Genomic DNA, 24,246 nt, shown 5'->3' on the forward strand with positions numbered 1-24,246 from the left:
TGGGTTTGTTTTTGTAGGTCCTTTTCTTCTCTTGTGTTTCCCACTTAGAGAAGTTCCTTTAGCATTTGTTGTAGAGGTGGTTTGGTGGTGCTGAATTCTCTTAGCTTTTGCTTGTCTGTAAAGCTTTTGATTTCTCCATTGAATCTGAATGAGATCCTTGCTGGGTAGAGTAATCTTGGTTGTAGGTTCTTCCCTTTCATCACTTGAAGTCTATCATGCCACTCCCTTCTGGCTTGTAGAGTTTCTGCTGAGAAATCAGCTGTTAACCTTATGGGAGTTCCCTTCTATGTTATTTGTCGTTTTTTTCCTTGCTACTTTCAATAATTTTTCTTTGTCTTTAATTTTTGCCAATTTGATTACTATGTGTCTCAGCGTGTTCCTCCTTGGGTTTATCCTGTATGGGACTCTCTGCCCTTCCTGGACTTGGGTGGCTATTTCCTTTCCCATGTTAGGGAAGTTTTCGACTATAATCTCTTCAAATATTTTCTCTGGTCCTTTCTCTCTCTCTCCTCCTTCTGGGACCCCTATAATGTGAATGTTGTTGTGTTTAATGTTGTCCCAGAGGTCTCTTAGGCTGTCTTCATTTCTTTTCATCCTTTTTTCTTTATTCTGTTCCGCAGCAGTGAATTCTACCATTCTGTCTTCCAGGTCACTTATCCGTTCTTCTGCTTCAGTTATTCTGCTATTGATTCCTTCTAGTGTAGTTTTCATTTCAGTTATTGTATTGTTCATCTTTTTGTTTGTTCTTTAATTCTTCTAGGTCTTTGTTAAACATTTCTTGCATCTTCTCGATCTTTGCCTCCATTCTTTTTTCTGAGGTCCTGGATCATCTACACTATCATTATTCTGAATTCTTTTTCTGGAAGGTTGCCTATCTCCACTTCATTTAGTTGTTTTTCTGGGGTTTTATCTTGTTCCTTCATCTGGTACATGGCCCTCTGCCTTTTCATCTTGTCTATTTTTCTGTGAATGTGGTTTTTGTTCCACAGGCTGCAGGATTGTAGTTCTTCTTGCTTCTGCTGTCTGCCCTCTGGTGGATGTGGCTATCTAAGAGGCTTGTGCAAGCTTCCTGATGGGAGGGACTGGTGGTGGGTAGAGCTGACTGTTGCTCTGGTGGGCAGAGCTCAGTAAAACTTTAATCCTCTTGATTGCTGATGGGTGGGGCTGGGTTCCCTCCCTGTTGGCTGTTTGGCCTGAGGCAACCCAACACTGGAGACTACCTGGGCTCTTTGGTGGGGCTAATGGTGGACTCTGGGATGGCTCACGCCAAGGAGTACTTCCCAGAACTTCTGCTGCCAGTGTCCTTGTCCCCACGGTGAGCCACAGCCACCCCCTGCCTCTGCAAGAGACCCTCCAACACTAGCAGGTAGGTCTGGTTCAGTCTCCCCTGGGGTCACTGCTCCTTCCCCTGGGTCCTGATGCGCACACTACTTTGTGTGTGCCCTCCAAGAGTGGAGTCTCTGTTTCCCCCAGTCCTGTCGAAGTCCTGCAGTCAAATCCCGCTAGCTTTCAAAGTCTGATTCTCTAGGAATTCCTCCTCCTGTTGCCGGACCCCCAGGTTGGGAAGCCTGATGTGGGGCTCAGAACCTTCACTCCAGTGGGTGGACTTCTGTGGTATAAGTGTTCTCCAGTTTGTGAGTCACCCACCCAGCAGCTATGGGATTTGATTTTACTGTGATTGCACCCCTCCTACCATCTCATTGTGGCTTCTCCTTTGTCTTTGGATGTGGGGTATCTTTTTTGGTGAGTTCCAGTGTCTTCCTGTCGATGGTTGTCCAGTAGCTAGTTGTGATTCTCGTGTTCTCACAAGAGGGAGTGAGAGCAAGTCCTTCTACTCTGCTATCTTGGTTCAGGCTATATCCCCCACGTGTATTTTACGGTTTTGTTTTTTTTTTTCTTGTAGTTGATTTCTAATCTCGTACGTTGTGGTTGGAAAAGATGCTTGATATGATTTCAGTTTTCTCAAATTTACCAAGGCTCGCTTTGTGGCCCAGCATGTGATCAATCCTGGAGAATGTTCCTTGTGCACTTGAGAGGAATGTTTATTCTGCTGCTTTTGGATGGAATGCTCTATAAACATCAATTAAGTCCATCTGGTCTAATGTGTCGTTTAAGGCCTGTGTTTCCTTATTGATTTTCTCTCTGGATGATCTGTCCATTGATGAAAGTGGGGTGTTAAAGTCCCGTACTATTACTGTGTTACTGTCAATTTCTGCTTCTATGGCTTTTAGTATTTGCCTTATATATTGAGGTGCTCCTATGTTGGGTGCATATATATTTACAATTGTCATATCTTCTTCTTGGATTGCTCCCTTGATCATTATGTAGTGTCCTTCTTTGTCTCTTGTAACAGTCTTTATTTTAAAGTCTATTTTGTCTGATATGAGTATTGCTACTCCAGCTTTCTTTTGATTTCCATTTGCATGGAATGCCTTTTTACATCCCCTCACTTTCAGTCTAAATGTGTCCCTAGATCTGAAGTGCTCTTGTAGACAGCATAAATACGGGCCTGTTTTTGTATCCATTCAGCCCATCTATATCTTTTGGTTGGAGCATTTAATCTGTTTATGTTTAAGGTTATTATTGATATGTATGTTCTTATTGCCATTTTGTTAATTGTTTTGGATTTGTTTTTGTAGGTCTTTTTTCTTCCCTTCCTCTTTTGTTCTCTTGTGATTTGATGACTAACTTTAGCGTTGTGTTTGAATGACTTTTCCTTTTTTGTGTGTGTCTCTGTTGTAGATTTTCGGTTTGTGGTTACCATGAGGTTTTGCTATAGCAGTCTATATATAAACAAGATTGTTTTAAGTTGCCAGTCTTTTAATTTCAAATGCATTTCCTGTATCCTGCATTTTGCTCTCTTCTTCTCACAATTGCTGGGTTTGATATCATATTTCTGTGCCTATGATTTCCTACCTTTACTGTATGTTTGCCTTTACCAGTGAGTTTTTCCATTCGTAATTTTCTTGTTTCTAGTTGTGGCCTTTTCTTTTGCCCATAGAGAAGTTCCTTTAGTATTTGTTGCAAAGCTTGTCTGTTGGTGCTGAATTCTCTTAGCTTTTGCTTGTCTGTAAAGCTTTTGATTTCTCTGTTGAATCTGAATGAGAGCCTTGCTGGGTATTCTTGGTTGTAGGTTATTCCCTTCATCACATTAAATATATCATGCCACTTCCTTCTGGCCTGCAGAGTTTCTACTGAGAAATCAGCTGCTAACCTTATGGGAATTCCCTTGTATGTTATTTGTTGCTTTTAATATTTTTTCTTTGTCTTTAATTTTTTGTCAGTTTGATTACTGTGTGTCTTGGTGTGTTCCTCCTTGGGTTTATCCTGCCTGGGACTCTCTCTGCTTCCTGGACTTGGGCGACTGTTTCCTTTCCCATGTTAAGGAAGTTAAACTGTTATCTCTTCCGATATTTTCTCAGGTCCTTTATCTCTCTCTTCTCCTTCTAGGACCCCTATAATGAGAATGTTCATGCATTTAATGTTGTCCCAGAGGTCTCTTAGACTGGCCTCATTTCTTTCTTTTTTCTTTGTCCCACTGCAGTGAATTCCACCATTCTCTCTTCCAGGTCACTCATCCATTCTTCTGCCTGTTACTCTGCTATTGATTCCTTCTAGTGTACTTTTCATTACAGTTATTGTATTGTTCATCTCTGCTTGTTCTTTAGTTCTTCTAGGTCTTTGTTAAACATTTCTTGTATCTTCTCGATCTGTGCCTCCATTCTTTTGCTGAGATCTCAGATCATCTTTACTATCATTACTCTGAATTATTTTTCAGGTAGATTGCCTCTCTCCCCTTCACTTAGTTGTTGTTCTGGGGTTTTATCTTGTTCCTTCATCTGGGACATATTTCTCTGCCATCTCAATTTGTCTAACTTTCTGTGATTGCAGTTTCCATTCTGCAGGATTGTAGTTCTTCTTGCTTCTGCTGTCGCCCCCCACCCCCCGGTGGATGAGACTGTTTAAGAGGCTTGTGCAGGCTTCCTGGTGGGAGGGACTAGTTCCTGCCCATGGGTGGGTGGAGCTGAGTCTTGTCCCTCTGGTGGGCAAGGCCGTGTCAGGGGGTGTGTTTATCAGGCAGCTGTGTGCTCAGGAAGACATTAAGCAGCCCGTCTGCTGATGGGTGGGGCTGTGTTCCTACCCTGTTGGTTATCTGGCCTGAGGCATCCCAGCACTGGAGCCTACAGGCTGTTGGATGGGGCCAGGACTCGGTGAGAAAATGGCAGCCTCCAAGAGGGCTCATGCCAATGAGTACTCCCCAGAACTACCACACCACCACCACCAGTGTCCTTGTCCCTACAGTGAGCCACAGCTGCCCCCACCCCCTGCTTCTGCAGGAGACCCTCCAATACTAGCAGGTAAGTCTGGCCCAGTCTATTATGAGGTCACTGCTTTTTTCCCCTGGGTCCTGGTGCATACAAGACCCTGTGTGTGCCCTCCAAGGATGGAGTTTCTGTTTCCCCCAGTCCTGTGGAATCCCTGTGACCAAAACCCACTGGGCTTCAAAGCCAGATTCTCTGGGGGCTCCTCCTCCCATTGCCAGACTCCCAGGCTGGGGAGCCTGACACAGGGCTCAGAACTTTCACTCCTGTGGGAGAACTTCTGTTTCCAGTTTTCGGGTCACCCACCTGGCATGTATGGGATTTGATTTTATTGCGATTGCACCCCCTCCTACTGTCTTGTTGTGGCTTCTTTGTCTCTGGATGTAGGGTATCTTTTTTGGTAGGTTTCAGCATTTTTGGTCAATGGTTGTACAGCAGTTAGTTGTGATTTTGGTGTTTCCATAAGAAGTGGTGAGCTCACTTTCTACTCCGCCATCTTGTCTCCTCTCAAGTAACAGTGAATTTAAATGTACAGTTCTGGAGGTTAGAAGTTCAAAACCAGTCTCACTGGGCTAAAGTCCACGTGTTGGCAGGGCTGGTTCCTTCTGGAGGCTCTCAAAACATCTAGCTTTGAAAATGATGGGGCTCACATCCATGAGACCCACAAGGCTATAGCAAACTGAGAAACAGTTCTTAAAGACTTACCTGGCTACCCCCCAGGACCCAGCGCTAAGGCAGCTGACTGAAAAGTGCCCAGTCTTTCTGTGAAAGAGGCGTATCAGCTTGTCTGAAAGTTTCAGTCTGAGGGGCAGTCATCTAATTTAACATACATCTAGGAGCCAACTGAAATACTCTCCAAAGATGGATGCTTGTGGCTGCCATCTTTGCCCTGTCCCTTCACCTCCCTCCAGGATCCTGGTATCTCCTGGAGAAGAGTTTGTGCACTTGTCTGGTGCACTGTTTTCTGCAGTTGCCACCCAGGGGCTACCCCTTGATTTCCTGGTTCTGTTGGCCAGCAGGTCTTGTGTTCATAAATCCCACAGAACTAAAACAAACAGAGAAGGAGTTCTTAACCAGCTACACTCAGGGCACAGTGGAGAGGCAGCAGACTGAAAACCCAGTCTTTCTGTGAAAGAGGACTATTAGTTTATCTTCATAGTTGTGGCCTGAGGAGCAGGATTCTAATTAAATACACATCTAGCGGCTGACTACAATCATTCATCAGAGGCCACTGGGCACCATCTTCACTCTCAACCAATGCCCTACCCCAGATCACCAGTGTCTCCAAGAAAGGAGCCTGTGTACCCATCTGGCCCCTTGGCTTTTTTGGCTACTGCCCAGAGAACATATCCCTTGATAGCCTGGCTCTGTTGGCCAACAGGGCTTGTGTTCATGAGTTCAAAGAGATGAACAAAGCAAACAAAAAAATGGTTCTTAACTGGCTGTCAGTCACCCCAGGGCTCAGTGCAGAGGGAGTAGACAGAAACACCCATCTCCCAGTCTTCCCCCGAAAGAGGTACATTTGTATACTTTCGAAGCTGTGGGTTTGGCTTCCGATCTGCCTGAACCTTTGTGCTGACTGACATACTCCCCTTTGGGACACTGACAGGTCTTGGCACACCCTCAACTACTGGAGCCATTAAGACTAAAGTAAGCTGCTTGGATAATCATAAAAGTTTGAGAGAAAAACCCAGAGCTGGGGCAGGGTTGAACAGTAAGTTCACCTCTTACACAAAGCCACTCCTTCAAGACTGGAAGAGATGGTTGTTTTATATAATGCATAGAAACCAACACAGAGAGTCAGCACAGAGGAATATGTTCCAAATGAAAGAACAAGATAAAACCCCAGAAAAGAGCTTAATGAAATAGAGGTAGGTGATTTACCTGATAAAGAGTTCAAAAAAACGGTTATAAAGATGCTCACTGAGCTCAGTAGAACTATGCATGAACAAAATGAGAATTTCAACAAAGAGAAAGAAAATATAAGGAAGTACCAAATAAAAGTCATAGAGCTGAAAAATACAGTAGAGGAGTTCAACAGCAGACTAGATGAGGCAGAAGAAAGGATAAGTGAACCTGAAGACAGGACAATGGAATTCATCCAATCAATCAAAGCAGCAAAAAGAAAAAGAATGAAAAAGAGTGAAGATGGCTTAAAGAACTTATGGGACAACATCAAGCAGACAAACGTTTGCATTATAGGGGTCCCAGAAGGAGAGTGAGAAAAAGGGATATAAAACTTATTTGAAGGAAAAATGGCTGAAAAGTTCCCTAACCTGGGGAAGGAAGCAGACATCCAGATCCAGGAAGCCTGGAGAGTTCCAAATAAGATGAACCAAAAAGACCCACATTAAGACACACTGTAATTAAAGTATCAAGAGTTAAAGACAAGTAGAGATATCACCTTACCCCTGTTAGAAAGGCTATTATCAAAAAAGACAAGAAGCAACAAGTGTTGGCAAGGATGTGGAGAAAAGGGAACCCTTGTGCACTGCTGATGGGAATGTAAATTGGTGCAGCACTATGGAGAACAGTATGGAGATTCTAAGAAAAATTAAAAATAGAACTACCATATGATCCAGTAATTCTACTTCTGGGTATTTATCCAAAAGAAATGAAAAAACTAACTTGAAAAGATATCTGCACCCTCCATGTTCACTGCAGCATTATTTATAATAGCCAAGACACAGAAGCAACTTAATTGGATGGATGAATAAAGAAAATGTGGTATATTTATACAATGGAATACTATTCTGCCATAAGAAGAAATCTTGCCATTTGTGACAATATGGACAGACACTGAGGGCATTATACTAAGTGAAATATCAATAAATCAGAGAAAGACAAATAATAGCTTATGATGTCACTTATATGTGGAATCTTTAAAAAAAAAAAAAAAAAAAAACCAACTCATGATACAGAGAATAGATTGGTAGTTGCCAGAGGCAGGGGGTGGGGAAAAATAGGTGAAGGCAGTCAAAAAGTACAAACTTCCAGTTATAAAATAAATAAGTCCTGGGGATGTAATGTACAGCATAGTAAATATAGTTAAATACTGTATTGTATATTTGAAATTAGCTAAGAGTAAATCTTAAAAGTTTTCATCACAAGAAAAAAAATGTGTATGTTAACTGGGCATACTGTGGTGACTGTTTCACAATACATATATTAAATCATTATGTTGTACACCTGAAACTAATATGATGTTATATTTTTATTATATCTCAATTTTTTTTAAAGTTTACCATCCCTTCTCAAATACTTGATTAACTCAAAACAGCTAATAAATATTGGGCATATTTTTCTTAAATAATTACAAGAATTTTTTTTCATATGCCATAAAATGTGGTATTAACATTTAATTCTTTTTGTCTTGCAGGTGTAAAGGGTCAAATTTTTGATCAGAATGGGACTCCATTACCCAATGTAACTGTAGAAGTCCAAGACAGAAAACATGTCTGCCCCTATAGAACCAACAAATTTGGAGAGTATTACCTCCTTCTCTTGCCTGGGTTCTATGTAATAGAGGTAAGTATACAATGCTAACTATTGTTATTAAAATATTATAGAACTCACAATACTTACTTACCTAGAAAGAATCTAAAATAAGTCTGGAAAGTCCAAAAGTAGATACATCAGGACAGAATAAAAGGCCAACTTGCATTTAGCGGGGAGTGAGTGAGGTGGCAATAATAGGAACAAACTCAAAAAATCATGTTTTTTCCCCAACTGGCAATTTTTTAAATAGAAGCCAAATCCCATTTCGGGTGGTACCTTTTATGATTAAAAAATGGAACAAACCTTATTAATAATAAGAATAAATAAACAATGTGGGGTGGTGGGATGAATTGGGAGATTGGGATTAACACATATACACTACTATGTATAACATAGATAACTAATGAGAACCTACTGTATAGCACAGGGAACTCTACTCAATGCTCTGTGGTGTCCTAAATGGGAAGGAAATCCAAAAAGGAGGGGATATATACATAGAGCTGATTCATTTTGCTGTACAGCAGAAACTAACACAACATTGTAAAGCAACTATACTCCAATAAAAATTTAAAAACAAAAACAAAAAAAAATGTAGCCACAGTTCTTCCAAGCTTCATGGAATACCAGTTTAACATCTGTTCTGTGAACCATAACTTCTACTATTAAAAAATTGATTGTGACACAAGTTCCTTAGAATTCACTACAAATAAAATTTGATCCACAAAGTTTACCACTATATTAAGTGATACATATTTTGCAGCCTGCTCATAAGCAAACGATAGTAAGTTTTCCAATCAATGCAAGTAAAATTCCAGATTTTAATTTTATTTAGATGCATGTTTCTAAGGCTTTTCTTCCTCTAAGGACACATGGACTAGTTTGAGGTTGAGTGGGTTTATGTGAATGAACTAAATGAGTAAGTATCTGATTTATGTGGCCAGATTATGACTCTTCCTCTGTGATGTGACTTTATCTAAGAATGTCAAGATTCATCTAGTTTGCTTAGTGGGTCTAATGCCAGCCATAGTAGTCATTCTGTATAGAGCTACTCCTGAGAGAAGGTAGTCATCTATTCTGTAGTAAAAACTGGCTTTGTAGTTGTTTCATCTTTAGGACATAATAAAGGGCATGGTTTTCAGTTCATAAAACTCTGTAGGATTAAAAACCCCTGCTCCATAGGTTATCACCAAAGTACCCAGCACTTTGAGTGAGGGGCTCCTGCTTTTCTTGAGTATCTTTCCTCCTACTGAGGACATGAATAGAGCTGGAAAAACCTCAACTCACTGTGAATCTTTGCCTAAAAAGGCCCTTTATTTTCGTGTTATTTACTGTGACATTTTCATTCTGTGGAAAAAAAGGGTTTTCCTTGTAGTGAATCTATCAATAAACTGTTTTTATGCAATCCCATAAATAAGCCACATCTTGGATATATGTATATGTATAGCAGATTCACTTTGCTATACACCTGAAACTAACAATTTGTAAATTAACTATACTCCAATAAAAAATTTAAAAAATAAGCCACATATTTATAGAATAAAGTTATGAATTGTTCATTTCCAGTTAGACTAACACAGCACAAGTTGGCTTTAGTTACTAGCTCTAGGACAAAAGCAGAAGGTAAGACTCTGGAAGCTGAAATGAATGGCTAAAATACATGCCAATTAGTGGTTATGTAAATGTTATTCCCTATTCTTTTCCCTCTCTACCATATATAATAAAAGCATTTCTCAGTAGCAATAGTCTATAGTTAGTTTAGCATTTGTCATTATTTTCCTGATCATTTCCTCCACCAAAAAGATAAATCTAGCTGAAGATTCAGACTCATGGACAAAACCAAAATCAAAGCTTTTTAAAGAAGCAATAACTTATATATACACTTAGATCAGCTGCAAGGAAAATGGAATAAATTGAGAAAAAAATTCCACTTATAAATAATATTGACACAGAATCAGGATATTAAGTACAGACTTGAGACAAAGAGAAAGAGTCAACTCTTTACCTCTGCGCTCCATGAAAACGATGGGGACAGAAATCAGTCCATTGCTTCTGACTTACATCTCCAGATAAAGGAACTGTCTTTATTTCACTTTGTAATTCTCAGCAACAGCATTAACAACTGTGGTCCATATCAGTAGGCACTTGGTAACTCATTCACCGAGCAGGACTGAAGCTGTTTCTAGCCCGGGGAGACCCGGCAGGTTGTTACATGTGTTTCATAAAGGCTGCATTTTAGTGGTGGATATCAGTGTTTTTCACTGTTGGCACCACAAAACATCTGAAATCACTCAGATAACTTTCTTGTTTCCTCTCAGGTTACAGTCCCTGGACACAATCCACATCTCACAAAGGTGACTATTCCCCCAAAATCCCAGAACTTCAGTGCTCTTAAAAAGGATATTTTACTTCCATTCAGAGGGCAGTTGGATCATATCCCAGAATCAGATCCTTTATGTCCAATGATTCCTCTTTACGGAGATTTGCAAGGCCACTCAGCTGCAACAAAGCCCAGTCTGTTCTTGTTTTTAGTGACTCTTTTTCACATATTGTTCAAATAAAGCAAAATGTGAAACTCAACCCCCATCACCACCTTGAATCAGGGCTTACTCGTGCCAGGTTACTGCAACTCTAACTCCCTCTGTGGGACCTTGACTGGATAAACTCCACGGTCCTTCCCTAAGAAGAGGAATGTTTGTTTCCAAATCCTGCAACAAGCAATGTATGGTGATAATGAAAGGAATGATTTAGTCTTAATGATGGAAGACACCTACCCATCAAGTACTGCTCACTTACACTTAATCTTGAAGTAGTCTTAGAAATTTGTAAGAAGTTAAACTTGAGAAGCATGAAAGAAGTTCCTGCAAGAAAAAAAAGGAGGTAATTTTGTATACAGAGAGCCATTTGAATATAAGCAATGAAGATGAACATTTATTGATCACCTACTATATACAAGACCTTGCCATGTGTACTATATGTGAAGAGATAGTGCCATATATAATTTTCAATGCAGGGAAAAATGATGATAGCACTGGGAATATTAAGTTTTGCCAACATTCTAAGGAAATATGAGAGAAAATAGGCAACCACGTCTCAGTGGCCCAAGAAAATATGGACCTGATGGGATGACAAATTTGTCTACAGAGCCCCAAAATAATAGGTCAATTAAGGTAAGGGTCCCTGCCTTTCTGCAACCAGATGCCACAGTCTTCTGTTATGCTGATGACCCTCAAATGCCTGAGCTTCAGACTCAGGTATGACTGCCCACTGGACACATCTACCTGGATGTGACCCATAGATACCTCAAACTCATCATGTTGAAAAATTGAACATACTTCTCTCCCCAGAGCTGCTCTTCCTCCTGCATTCTCTGTCTCAGTTACTGATAGCACCAAACTAGAAACCTGGGAGCCACCCTTGATACCTCCTCCTCCTCCTCCATCCCATCTATTCCGTCACTAAAGATTGATGTTATTTGTATGAGTTGATTGATTCTACCCTCTCTTCATGGCTACTAACACCACCAGGTTTATGCCATCATAGCTCACCTGTACCACGGCAACAGCTCTACTGGTCTCTTGCTTCCAGCTTTCTCCTCTTCACATCCAACCTCCACACAGCACTGGAGAAAGGGGTCTATTATTTAAAACAAAAATCGGCAATCAACTGCTTGTAGTTCCTACACACATAACACGCTGTGTGTCCCCTGTGTCTGCAATGCCATTCTGACCCACTACATTTTCTTTCCCACTCCTTTAAAACCCAGTTCAGGTTGTTTAATGGGTACAGAGTTTCTGTTTGTCATGATGAGAAAGTTCTGGAAATAGTGATGATGGTTGTACAACATTGTGAAGTATTTAATGCCACTGAATTGTATACTCAAAACTGGTTAAAATGGTAAATTTTATGTTATGTATATTATACCACAATAAAAAAAGAGGATAGTGACTATTAAATATTAAAATAATGCTTCATTAGGTGCTTCGTAATAATGTACTCTGCAAAGTGAAGGCTCCAAGGCATACATGCTGTGTAAATTACATGTCTTACTTAGGTGAAACTCCAACAGAAACAAAGACTAGTCTGTTAAAGAGTAAACAAGTAAAATATAAAGATCAATGATTATTCCCTTAAAAAAAAAAAAAAAAAAACAAGAAAAACCTCAGTTCAGGTATCAACTCCTCTGGGAAACCTTTGCTGACCATTGTCCCATTCCACTCAGTTTCACCCCCTCCCAGCCAACCTGGGGGCCCTGCCTCTTTGCTCCGCAAATTAAACAGGTTACCTCTGTTGTGGGATTTATAGCACTGCACTATGCTCTTCTATTTCCATGAGTGATTTTCTCTGGCAGAGTGTGAGGTCTCTGAGACCAGGGTCTATTTAATTTGTTTGAAAAACTTATTCTAAATCCCATCACATGGTGACACCTGAATGAAGGAACCAAGTGCTCCAGCAAACTGCTGCTCTTAAAACATTATGTGCAAGAATTAGGGGAGGTGGGGGTACCAAACAGCAGACCAGCAACTCTGGGGAGCAGGTTTCTGAGTGCTGTGTATCGCTCATGAAAGTGAGTTGCCTTGGCTCTTATTTTAAATTGAAAGTCCTGTAGAGTCTGGAAACAGAAACTATACTGGGCTTGGTACCTGCTTGAGACCCACAAATGAAAGGGAGATACATGGGCATTTAGGAGCTATTCCCATGCAAGTTTATTCTACATGCACAAAATCATACATGTTAATATCAGCAATATCTGTAGACCTCTTTTAAATCTGGTAATAACCTAAATATCTTGATCATTTTTATTTAAATAAGTGGTAATTTATTATATACTTGAAAGTATATATTAATATAATATTGCAGAAAATGATTTTGGTAATATTACAGAAAAAAGTATACAAAACTCAACTTGATTTACCATCAAGTCCTAAACAATTTTCAGTCAGGCATTCTGAGTTCTAACTTTTCCTTTTCTAAGATAGCAATTCTGAAGGGACATGAACCAAAATCTGATTTGGTTCATGAGCCTTAATGTAAATTTCTGAAGGAAATAATGCTTTTAAAATCAGAAATTTTATCAGAATCAAACTTAAAACCATTTAGAGACAAGCAAAACAATTTAGAAAATTTCCAAACCAAATATAAACCAAACCTGAATTAGTTCAGAGCAGGTTTGGGGTATATTTTGCAGCCACAGCTCTGTGCTTGAAAGTGAAGTTTGCTGCAAGGATTTAGTATGGTAGAATCCCAGCTACACCCTCCACTCATCAAGTGACGTGTTCAAGAGAAAAAACGACCATGGAATTCTGACTACAGTGAGACCAGATCCCCAACACCTTTCCTACTGTTCTCTGCCCTCTTAGGCTGTTGATTATGCTCCCCGGGTTCTAAGTTCAGGTGTAATTCCTTTTATAGAGAAACCAACATAGTAAAAGATTTTCAAGACAGGCGAAAAGAAGATAGCATGTATAATAAAATGATAATTAGGAGGCAGGAGCCCTGTGATTCAACCCACCACAGTTCAGTTTCCTTACCTGTAAAATGAAGGTCTCTGCTTGACTGTGATTCTATGACTATCAGTAGCAGCGGTGTAAGATGCCACACTCTGGTGCCAGTTTTGGGTACCTGCCCAGGTGGAGGAAGGATAATTAACACTCAAGAGGCATAAATATTTTGAAGGCAGTATAACTTATTAGAGACCAATAAACAGAATTGGTCTGAAAGCTGAAATATTGGCTAGCTAGAATGACCACTTAATAATATTTAAGGAAATGTTCATGAAGTAACACAGCTTTTACCCGTGTACCTCCTCAAATTATAATAAATGTTAACATGATGAATTTAAATGGTGGGGAGCATTTTAGAGAAATGTTAAGTCTCTGCAGGTAACTATCAGTGTTGATTTTGGTGCTTAATTTGTCACAGACTTGAGCTGTTGGATGTATCAGAAATGTTAAAAAGCCTCTTCTCAATATTTCTGAAAGTCTAAGAAATCAACATTTTTGTTCTAGAAGCAAATTTGCATTTGTAATATTTCTTAAAATGGTATGAGAGGCTAGCTCTACCTTTAGAAAGTAAAAATATCTGGCACTGGATTAAAAATATCTTTTCCTAGGGAATCTAGAAAAATGAGCATAGCATATTGTCTCACTGTGACAGGGGAAGTTGCTTATTGAGAAATTTGGTTCTTATTCTACACGGTGACAATACAGTTGATGCCTATGTCATGACAGATTTAGATTTGGGGGAAGGGGAGAAAATTATGACGGTTAAAGTGAAAAAAAGTTCACAGCACCTAAAGTAGAAATTTGAGGAAACAGTCTAACTTCATTACAGACTTTACATTGTATCACTGATAAGCAGATATTGTACTGTATTGCTCACAAACCATTTTATCATACTTCAGCATATGAACTACTCCATAGCCTTTTATAGATGTTGCATAAGCTGATTTTATAAGTTTTCTCAGTGACTTTCTTTTGTACTATAATTAAAAACTTAAAATGTACAAATTGTCTAAGACTAAAAAGTGTTATTGGGCAGGGGCCAAGACTACCTCTGAATTCAATAAAATCAGAATATTTCTGATTCTCAATAAAGAAGTAATATTTCTGTAAACAACAAATGCTGTTTCTTTCCATTACATTACTTTGAAAACAAATACTTACACCAGTGTACAAAGTCCACATACCAGAGAGAACTGATTGCCATCAAATAAAGACCAAATCTAATGACCTTTTATGAGGCAATAATATTGTAATAATTCTTCAAAGCCCAGAGAGTCCTTCCACAACAGTTTATATGATATATACCCATCCAAATTAATTTGTGCCATGGGGGAGATAATGGATGAAAAGTGTGCCTACTGGCACAAAAACCAAAAAACACACAAAAAATCACACAAAAAACACATACCACAAACACACACACACACACACACACACAAAATCTTTGGAAACTTCCCAGCGCACACTGTAAAGGGTCTGAGAAATCAAGCAGGAAGGAAATGGATTCCCCAGACAGACTCAGCCATGGAACCATTTTCTTAGCCTAGTACCATCTCTTTGAACTTATATATCTAGAAATTTTGGGAAATGCTGGTATAGGGAGGGGTCTTTTGTCTTGAATAATATTTTATTGATTTCAAAGTGCTTTTGAAACACAGAATAATAAAAAATTTGCCTCTTCTAGGAATTGGATAACTAACAGCCCTAACCCTCATCCCTTCATCGATGCAACCTCTTAACATCGAATTTCTAGTCATAGGACGGAGAGGTTGGGCTCAAGTGTATGTCTGCCCCCTGAAACATGCTAAACAAATAATCGTTTAAATAAGACAAGACTGAGTAGGAACTGACTAATTTACAAGTACCAATTTCTAAAAAGTGACAAATGTCTCAATTTTGAAAATGAACTGGGGCCAGCTTTTCTATTTTCAAAAGAGAATTCATTATATAGGACCGCCTTTAGCAGGAGTTTCCTGGTATATCTTAGCTAGACTTTCATACTTTTTAAAAAAAATTTTTTGGCCGTACCACGCGGCATATGGGATCTTAGTTCCCCAGCCAGGGATCGAATTCACACCCCCTGCAGTGGAAGCACGGAGTCTTAACCACTGGACCGCCAGGGAAGTCCCTAGACGTTGATACTTAACTTTGCAGCTCCTTATAGCATTTATTACTCCCTACGCCACCGTCCAAAGCAAAGTACAAATGAACTAAATTTTAAACTATTAGACATAGAGGGGAAAAAAAGTAAAAGAAGATAAACTGTAAAAAGGATTAGTCAGGGGCTTCCCTGGTGGCGCAGTGGTTGAGGGTCTGCCTGCCAATGCAGGGGACACGGGTTCGAGCCCTGGACCGGGAAGATCCCACATTCTGCGGAGCAACTGGGCCCGTGAGCCACACCTACTGAGCCTGCGCGTCTGGAGCCTGTGCTCCGCAACGGGAGAGGCCGCGACAGTGAGAGGCCTGCGCACCGCGATGAAGAGTGGCCCCCGCTTGCTGCAACTAGAGAAAACCCTCGCACAGAAACGAAGACCCAACACAGCCAAAAATAAATAAATAAAATTAAAAAAAAAATACTTTAAAAAAAAAAAAAGGATTAGTCAGCTTTTGGTTTGGTAGTATGTTTTCGTTTTTTTCCTACTTCATTTTTGAAATTTTCTACTAACTACTTTTAGAATGAAAGAAAAGCAACTGATTTAAAAAATGGAACCTCAAATTTCAGAAGCACCAGCGTACACAATTGCTACACCTTCTTACATATTCATTGAAATTTCCAGATCTTAATAGTTTATTAACTTAGCTCAGTTAATTAAACTTTTCCCTAATTGATGAAGAACATGTTCTTCAACACTAACACATGGTATTTTTACACAGTGTTTGTCTCATGAAGCCCTGAAGGGTGAATAGTGAAGGATTTCAGGACCAAAATGTGTAACAACTCCCATTATTTCTTTGCTTTCTAGCCCAGCAATCTGTCTTCCAGGAGTATTCTGTACTTACTGTTAGGAGTCTACCTACCAGTAGTTAGGAGTTGGCGGTTGCCGTCCGAGAACTCCCAATGCGGTGCTTCCACCTGGTGGTTAAAGTGCTTAACTACAGAGACCTTGTCTTCTCACATGCCTCTTAAAAAAGAAAAATGAACGATTGTGAGAAAAGGTGAAAAAAAGTATTTTTTTAATACAGAGGGATGTTCTGTTTTTAAGAAAAGCTTTCCCAATTCTATTACAAGTCTGATACCATATCAACTTTTAAAGACCACTGTTTCCTTAGAATGTTTCTTTTGCCATTTAAGTAATTTATTGCATGGACAATATTTTTTCAGGATGATTCTTACAACTGTCTTGTCCTCTTGTAAATTAGAAAAAACTGCACAGCTGATTTCCTTGCCAAGCAACATCCTTTACTGAATGCCTACTGTGCACACAATGCATTATATGAGGCACCTGAGGGAACAAGGCAACACAAAAGGATGCTACAATCTGCTACTGAAAGATACAAAGCAGCAAGGCAGTGAATTTAAGAGTGAACAGAGTACCAGGCAACGTGGGGAAAAAAAGGGCAGGGTGAATTCAAGTCTAGCTCAAAGGGTTTATGGTCATGAATGGATGCAAGGAGGATATTATTAAACGACTTCTGGTCCTTCCCACCAGCCAGACTCCATCCCAGGCTCTATGCATTTATTGTCTCTAATTCTAAGGCCACTAAGCAAGTAAGTACCAGATCTGCTATTTTGAATTTAGCCTGTCCCAGTCCACTAGGATGAAAATTAAAAGTCATGAGAAACTCAGGAGGCCTATGACCTTTGTTGCAGCAAGAAAGATGAGAGAAGAGAGTGGTGAAAAGAAAGCACCTGTTCCAGACAGCTGTAAAAGTAAAATGATCAGGCAAACATCTGAGATAATGTCCAACAAGCAGTGAAATTATTGAAGTTTTTTTTTAATATTTAAATCAGGGAAGCAACATGAAGATATCTGTAAATTATCTATAAATGAACCAAAAAAAAAAAAAAAAAAAGGTAGTGAAGTCAATTTAGGCAGATGTTACTGTGATCTTGGAAGAAGGCCTAATACAGGGTATTGCCTGGAAAGGTGTGAACCAAAAATAAGCACATAAAAATACTAAAACTTAACTGAGAAATAAATGAAATTCACCTAACATGATAGTAACAAAAAATGTTTTGAAAAAGTTGACATTTTGAATATGAAAGATATTTTGATAAGCTGACTTCAAGTTGTTGGGTGAACATATAAATAGTTGTATTCTGAAGGCAGATCTATGGGACTGAAACAAGGATGAGAGGGCAATGTTGGGAATTCCCTGGTGGTCCAGTGGTTAGGACTCAATGCTTTCACTGCCATGGGCCCGGGTTTCATCCCTGGTCAGGGAACTAAGATCCCACAGGCCGTGGCAAAAAAAAAAAAAAAAGAGAGAGAGAGAGAGAGAGGCAATGTCTATCAATTTTTTAAAATACGAATTTTTAAAGGAGAGTTTTAGAAGAGTGGTAAGAATTCAAGTATGTTTTAGGATCACCACCCTCCTAAAAACAATCAGTTATGGTTCTCTTATCCAAAATAATAATATTCTAACAATATTTTAATATATAATTTCAAATGCATTACCTGCTAGTAAATTACTAAACACACGTGGAGTCTCCCAACTGCTTGTCACTTCACAATGCCCTTGTTCTATTTTCTGTTGCTCTTTGCTAGTTCCTGTTAACAGTTCATTTTACAATTTGTTATTATAATTAAACACTTCTGAGCACCTTCTAAATGTGCTGGTGCTTTCAGATAATTATCTTTTTACAGCAGTATTTGTAAATGTCAAAAATTCCCTATCATATCTAATTGAAAGCTGGCTGTATGATAGACAATATGGCCACAAACTTTTAAACAACTGGTACTTTTTAAAGAAATAATTAAGAAATAATTTTTTTATAAATACTAAGTCAAAACCCAATTCAGAATCCACATAACCAGAAAATGCAACTACCAACTTTTCACAATACAATGAATGACTACTTGCAGTTATTGTCATCAGTCTACAGACCTAAACACTAATCAGTACCTTTAAAACATTTATTAAAATTAAAAATCTAAATTATGCCAACAACTAACCCTGGTTTAGCTTTGGGACCCACAATGTCCTGCTTTTAAAGCCGGCTTCAAGACTCAAGTCCCAGTGCTTTGATTCATTCAATACACTCTTATTGAGCACCTATATGTGCATCACAATCAAGATGTTCTTGGCTTCATGGAATTTAGTTTCATAGATGACACAGAGAAGTTACAGGCAATTACGATAGGGCTTTTCATGCTGACAAGTGACAGGGTAGCTAACCCTAGTCCCATCCGTGCACTAGCTACATCTCTTCCAGACCGTTCAGAACTATCACGTGTTGAGAAACCACTTAAGCCAGGCTGCCATATGGTAACACAAGTGAACAGGATAGGAAAACAACAGCATTTCGTGGCCCTACTAAATTGTAACATCATTCTCTCATGTTGGTCTTATTCGATGCCTTAGAGGCTCCCAACTGCCCATATATGTGTACTTCCAAAGTGGGCAGGCATGGCCCTTCCAAAAAAAAAGAAGCATATTCAGACTACTGCCTTTGATTACCCAAATAGATGATATTCAAATATAATTTTTATTTTAACAAAACTAATTATAATGGGGGAGAAATGTGGCCAAGATGGCAGAAAAGGAAGACCCTGAGCACACCTCCTCCCATGGGCACACCAAAATTACAACAGGGAAACTACTGATGAGAAAAACTGGAAGACTAGCAGAAAAGATCTTCAACCAAAGATATAAAGAACGAACCACAATGAGCAGGGTAAGAGGGGTGGTGACGCAGTATAGTCAAAATCCATACCCGTGGGTGTGTCACCCTCCAAGGAGCGAGTGGTCTGCCCCACATTGGGCTCCCCAGCCTGGGGAGTCCTGCACCAAGAGGATGAGCCCCTGGAAGGTCTGACTTTAAAGGCCAGCAGGGCTTACTTTTGGGAGAGCCAGAGGGCTGTGGGAAATAGAGACACCACTCTAAAAGGTGCACACAAACTCTCACATACTCCAGGACCCAGAGTAGAAGCAGTAATTTGAAAGGAGCATCAGTCCCACCATCTGATCTTGGAGTCTCCTGGAGAGGTAGGAGGCAACTGCAGCTCACCCTGGGGACATAGACACTGGCAGCAACCATCTTTGGGAGCTTGTTCTACCACATGAACACTGTGCTGGCAAGTGCCATTTTGGAGTCCTTGCTCTAGCTTATTAGCCTTGGGATCCAGCCCCTCCCACCAGCCTGTGATTATCAGTACTGGGATGCCTCAGCCCAAGCAACTAACCAGGTGGAGAGACAGCCCCACCCACCAGCAGGCCTGCCGCCTTAAGATCCCCTGAGCCCACAGTCAACCCAGGACCTGGCTCTGTCTACCAGAGGCCTCAGACCCTGGCCCTGCCTACCAATGGGCTGGCACTAGCCATAGGACCAGGCTCACCCACCAGTGGGTAGACACCAGTCCCAGGATCCCATGGGCACCAGCCCTACCCACCACCAGGCCAAAACGCCAACTCCAGGACCCACAGGACACTGCAGCTAAAGACCCCAGGACCTGGATCTGCCAACCAGTGAGCCAGCACTAGCCCCAGGACACGCTGGGCCTTGGCCCTGCCCACCATCAGGTGGACACCAGCCCCAGGACCACTTCAGTCCTGCAGCCTACAGTATCAGGACCCAGCCCACCCACCAGTAGGCCTGCACCAGTCACAAGACCCTTTGGGCCCTGGCCCTGCCCAACAGCAGGCCAAAACCAGCTCTGGGACACCTTGGGACCCTCAGCCAGCTGGTCCAGGATCCAGCCCCACCTACCAACAGGACACCAGCTCTAGGACCCTTAGGGCCCTGCAGCCAGAGACATGGGAACGCAGTTCTGCCCACCAGTGAGCTAGCACTAGCTCCAGCACTGTCTACCTGCAGGCCAACACCAGCCCCAGGAACCCCCAGGCCCCAATCCCACCCACCAGCAGGCAGACACCAGCTCCAAGACCCTTTGGACCCATTAGCCAGCTGCCCCAGGATCCAGCCCCATTCACCAGTGGGCCAACACCGGCTTTGGGACACCTCAGACCCAGCAGCCAGCTGTGTCAGGAACTGGCCCCACCCACCAGCAAGCCAACATTAGATCCAGGACACACTCCCCCACCTCCATCCCCTGCAACCACCCACTCTAGTACCCGGCTCCACTCACTAGTGGATTAGCTGGAGCCCAGGATCCCCCAGGGCCCCACAGCCAGCAACCTTGTAATCCAGCCCTACCCACCAGCAGATGGCAGCCTCTGCACAAGGCAGGGCTTGGAAACCAACCAGAATGGGGCCAGCCACACCCACCAGATGGCCCATAGTAATCAGCCCACCACAACAGAAGGGTTCAAGCAGCCCAAATAGGGGGCACCCTTAGAGCACATAGCCCTAGTCACCAGATAATGATCATAATGATGTTCAGAACTTTAGATAAAGTTCTATGGGTGAACAGAGCAAAAAGTTAGACAGTTTTAACGAAGAGTTAGAAAATATAAAGAAGAGCCAAACAGAGATGAAGAATACAATAAGTGAAATGAAAAATACACTAGAAAGAATCAACAGTAGATTAGATGGTACAAAGGAATGGATCCACAAGCTAGAAGACAGAGTAGTGGGAATCACTGGAGCTGAACAGAAAAAGCAAACAAGCAAACAAATAAAAAGAAATTAGGACAATCCCAATGTTCTTAGCAGCATTATTTACAATAGCCAAGATATGGAAGCAACCTAAGTGTCCATCAACAGACAAATGGATAAATAAGATGTGGTATATATACAATGGAATACTACTCAGCCATAAAAGAGAATGGAATTTTGCCATTTGAAACAACATGGATGGACTTGAAGGGTGTTATGTTTAGTGAAATAAGTCAGAGAAAGCCAAATAATGTATGATATCACTTATATGTATAATCTGAAAAATAAAACAAACTTGTGAATGTAACAAAAAGAAACAGACTTACAAATAGAAACAAGCTAGTGTTTACCAATGGGGAGTGGGGAGAAGGAAGAGGGGAGGGGCAAGATAGGGGTAGAAGATTAAGAGGTACAAACTACTATGTATAAAATAAATAAGCTACAAGGATATATTGTGCAGCACAGGGAATATAGCTAATATTTTGTAACTATAAATGGGGTATAATCTTTGAAAATTGTGAATCACTATGTTTTACACCTGAAATTTATACTGTACATCAACTATACTTCAATCAAAAAAAAAAAAAAGAAAATGAGGAGTTTAAGAGACCTGAGGGACATCTAGCGTACCAACATTCACATTATAGGAGTCTCAGAAGGAGAAGAGAGAAAGGGGCAGAGAATATATATGAGGACATAATAGCTAAAATCTTCCCTAACCTGGGAAAGAAAACAGACATCCAGGTCCAGGAAGCCCAGAGAGTCCCAAACAGGGTAAACCCAGAGGACCACACCAAGACAAAAATTGAATGGCAGGACTTCCCTGGTGGTCCAGTAGGTAAGACTGCACACTCCCAGTGCAGGAGGCCCGGGTTTGATCCCTGTTCGGGGAACTAGATCCCACATGCATGCCATAACTAAGTCTGCTTGCCACAACTGAAAGTCCACATGCCACAACTAAGAAGTCCGCAAGGAACAACTAAAAAAAAAAAAAATAAGATCCCACATGCCACAACTAAGAGTCAGTGCAGCCAAAATAAATAAATAAATGATAAATATTTTAAAAAATTAAATGGCAAAAATTAAAGATAAAGAGAGAATATTAAAGGCAGCAAAGGAAAAGCAACTACTTATGTACAAGGGAACTCCCATAAGGCTATAAGCTGACTTTTCAGCAGAAACTCTGCAGGTCAGAAGGGAGTGGCACAATATACTTAAAGTGATGAAAGGGAAAAACCTACAACAAAAAATACTCTACCAGGCAAGGCTTTCACTTGAGGGCGAGATCAAAAGTTTTACAGACAAGCAAAAGCTAAAAGAGTTCAGCATCAGCAAACCAGCTTTACAAGAAATGTTAAAGGGACTTCCTAAGTGGGAAAAAAAAAAAAAAGCCACAACTAGAAAAATGGAAACTACAAAAGGAAAAATCTCATTGGTAAAGACAAATATACAGTGAAGGTAGTCAGTCAACCATGTACAAAGCTAGTAAGAAGGTTAAAAGACAAAAGTAGTAAAACTGTGTATATCCACAATAAGTAGTTAGGGGATACACACACAAAAAAGATGCAAAATGTGATGTCAAAAACAGTTAACATGGGGGGGATGATTAGTAAAAAGGCAGGATTGTTGAAATGCGTTTGAACTTAAGAGATCAGCAACTTAAAATAATCATAGATAGGTAGGTAGATAGATAGATAGACAGATAGATAGATAGATACCTCATGGTAACTGGAAACCAAAAACCTATAATATAAACACACAGAAAAAAGAAAAGAATTCAAACATAACATTAAAGACAGTCTTCAAATCACAAGGGAAGAGATCAAAAGAAGGACCAAAAACAACTATAAAAACAACCCCAAAGCAATTAACAAAATGGCAATAAGTATATACCTATCAAAAATCACATTAAATGTAAATGAACTAAATGCTCCAATCAAAACACATAGAATGGCTGAACAGCTACAAAAACAATACCAATATATATGCTGCCTACAAAAGACTTGCTTCAGATCTGAAGAAACATACAAACTGAAAGTAAGGGGATGGAAAAAAGTATTCCATGCAAATGGAAATTAAAAAAAAAAAAAAACAACAACGAGGTAGCAGTACTTACATCAGACAGAATAGATTTGAAAACAAAGACAAGAGACTAAGGACAATACATAATGATAAAGGGATAAACCTAAGAAAAAGATACATAACAGTTATAAATGCACCTAACATAGGCGCACCTAAACACATAAAGCAGGGACTTCTCTGGTGGCGCAGTGGTTAAGAATCTGCCTGCCAATGCAAGTGACACGGGTTTGCACTCTGGTCCGGGAAGATCCCACATGCCGCGGAGCAACTAAGCCCATGCACCACAACTACTGAGACTGCACTCTAGAGCCCACGAGCCACAACTACTGAGCCTGCATGTCACAACTACTGAAGCCTGCTCACCTAAAGCCTGTGCTCTGCAACAGAGAAGCCACTGCAGTGAGAAGCCTGCACACCACAACGAAGAGTAGCCTCCACTAGCCGCAATTAGAGAAAGCCCGTCTGCAGCAACAAAAGACCCAATGCAGCCAAAAATAAATAAATAAATAAGTAAATAAATTTATTTTTTAAAAAACACATAAAGCAATATTAACAGACATAAAGGGAGAAACTGACAGTAATACAATAATACTAGGTAGGCCTTAAATGACATATTAGACCACATGAACTTAATAGATATATACAGAACATTTCATCCAAAAGCCACAGAATACATTCTTTTCAAATGCACAAGGAATATGCTCCAGGACAGATCACATACTAGGCCACAAAACAAGTCTCCATAAATGTAACAAAACTGAAATCATATCAAGCATCTTTTCTGACCACAATCAACTATAATAAAAAAAACCTGCAAAAAACACAACCCCAAAACAATGAACAAAATGGCAATAAGTACATACCTATCAATAATCACATTAAATGTGAATGTGAGGCTAAACAATATGCTACTAAACAACCAATGGATCACTGAAGATATCTAAAAAAGAAATTGAAAAATACGTGGAAACAAATGAAAACAAAAACACAACAATCCAAAGTCTTTGGGATGCAGCAAAAGCAGTTCTAAAAGAAAAGTTTACAGTGACACAAGCCTACCTCAGGAAAGAAGAAAAACCTGAAATAAACAACCTAATCTTACACCTAAAGGAACTAGAAAAGG

The 24,246-nt window shown here is 40.2% G+C and overlaps 2 protein-coding genes across 2 annotated transcripts in view; one reads left to right on the forward strand and one right to left on the reverse strand.

Moving 5' to 3' along the window:
* The window catches only part of CPM (carboxypeptidase M), a 91,121-nt gene extending 79,370 nt beyond the window's left edge, over positions 1–11,751 (forward strand). Inside the window, exons 8-9 of the mRNA XM_061205868.1 lie at positions 7,702–7,850; positions 10,136–11,751. Of these exons, the coding sequence (XP_061061851.1) occupies positions 7,702–7,850; positions 10,136–10,378 (392 nt within the window). The 3' untranslated portion in view covers positions 10,379–11,751. The remainder of the gene's footprint in view (positions 1–7,701; positions 7,851–10,135) is intronic.
* Positions 9,687–24,246, reverse strand: part of MDM2 (MDM2 proto-oncogene) — a 51,165-nt gene continuing 36,605 nt past the window's right edge. Inside the window, exons 13-17 of the mRNA XM_061205869.1 lie at positions 16,340–16,443; positions 13,349–13,439; positions 11,366–11,453; positions 10,614–10,678; positions 9,687–10,525 (exon numbers count right to left, since the gene is read on the reverse strand). The gene's annotated coding sequence lies outside the window, so the exon portion shown is untranslated. The remainder of the gene's footprint in view (positions 10,526–10,613; positions 10,679–11,365; positions 11,454–13,348; positions 13,440–16,339; positions 16,444–24,246) is intronic.

The sequence above is a fragment of the Eubalaena glacialis genome, chromosome 11, assembly GCF_028564815.1.
Source record: "Eubalaena glacialis isolate mEubGla1 chromosome 11, mEubGla1.1.hap2.+ XY, whole genome shotgun sequence".
Lineage (NCBI taxonomy): Eukaryota > Metazoa > Chordata > Mammalia > Artiodactyla > Balaenidae > Eubalaena > Eubalaena glacialis.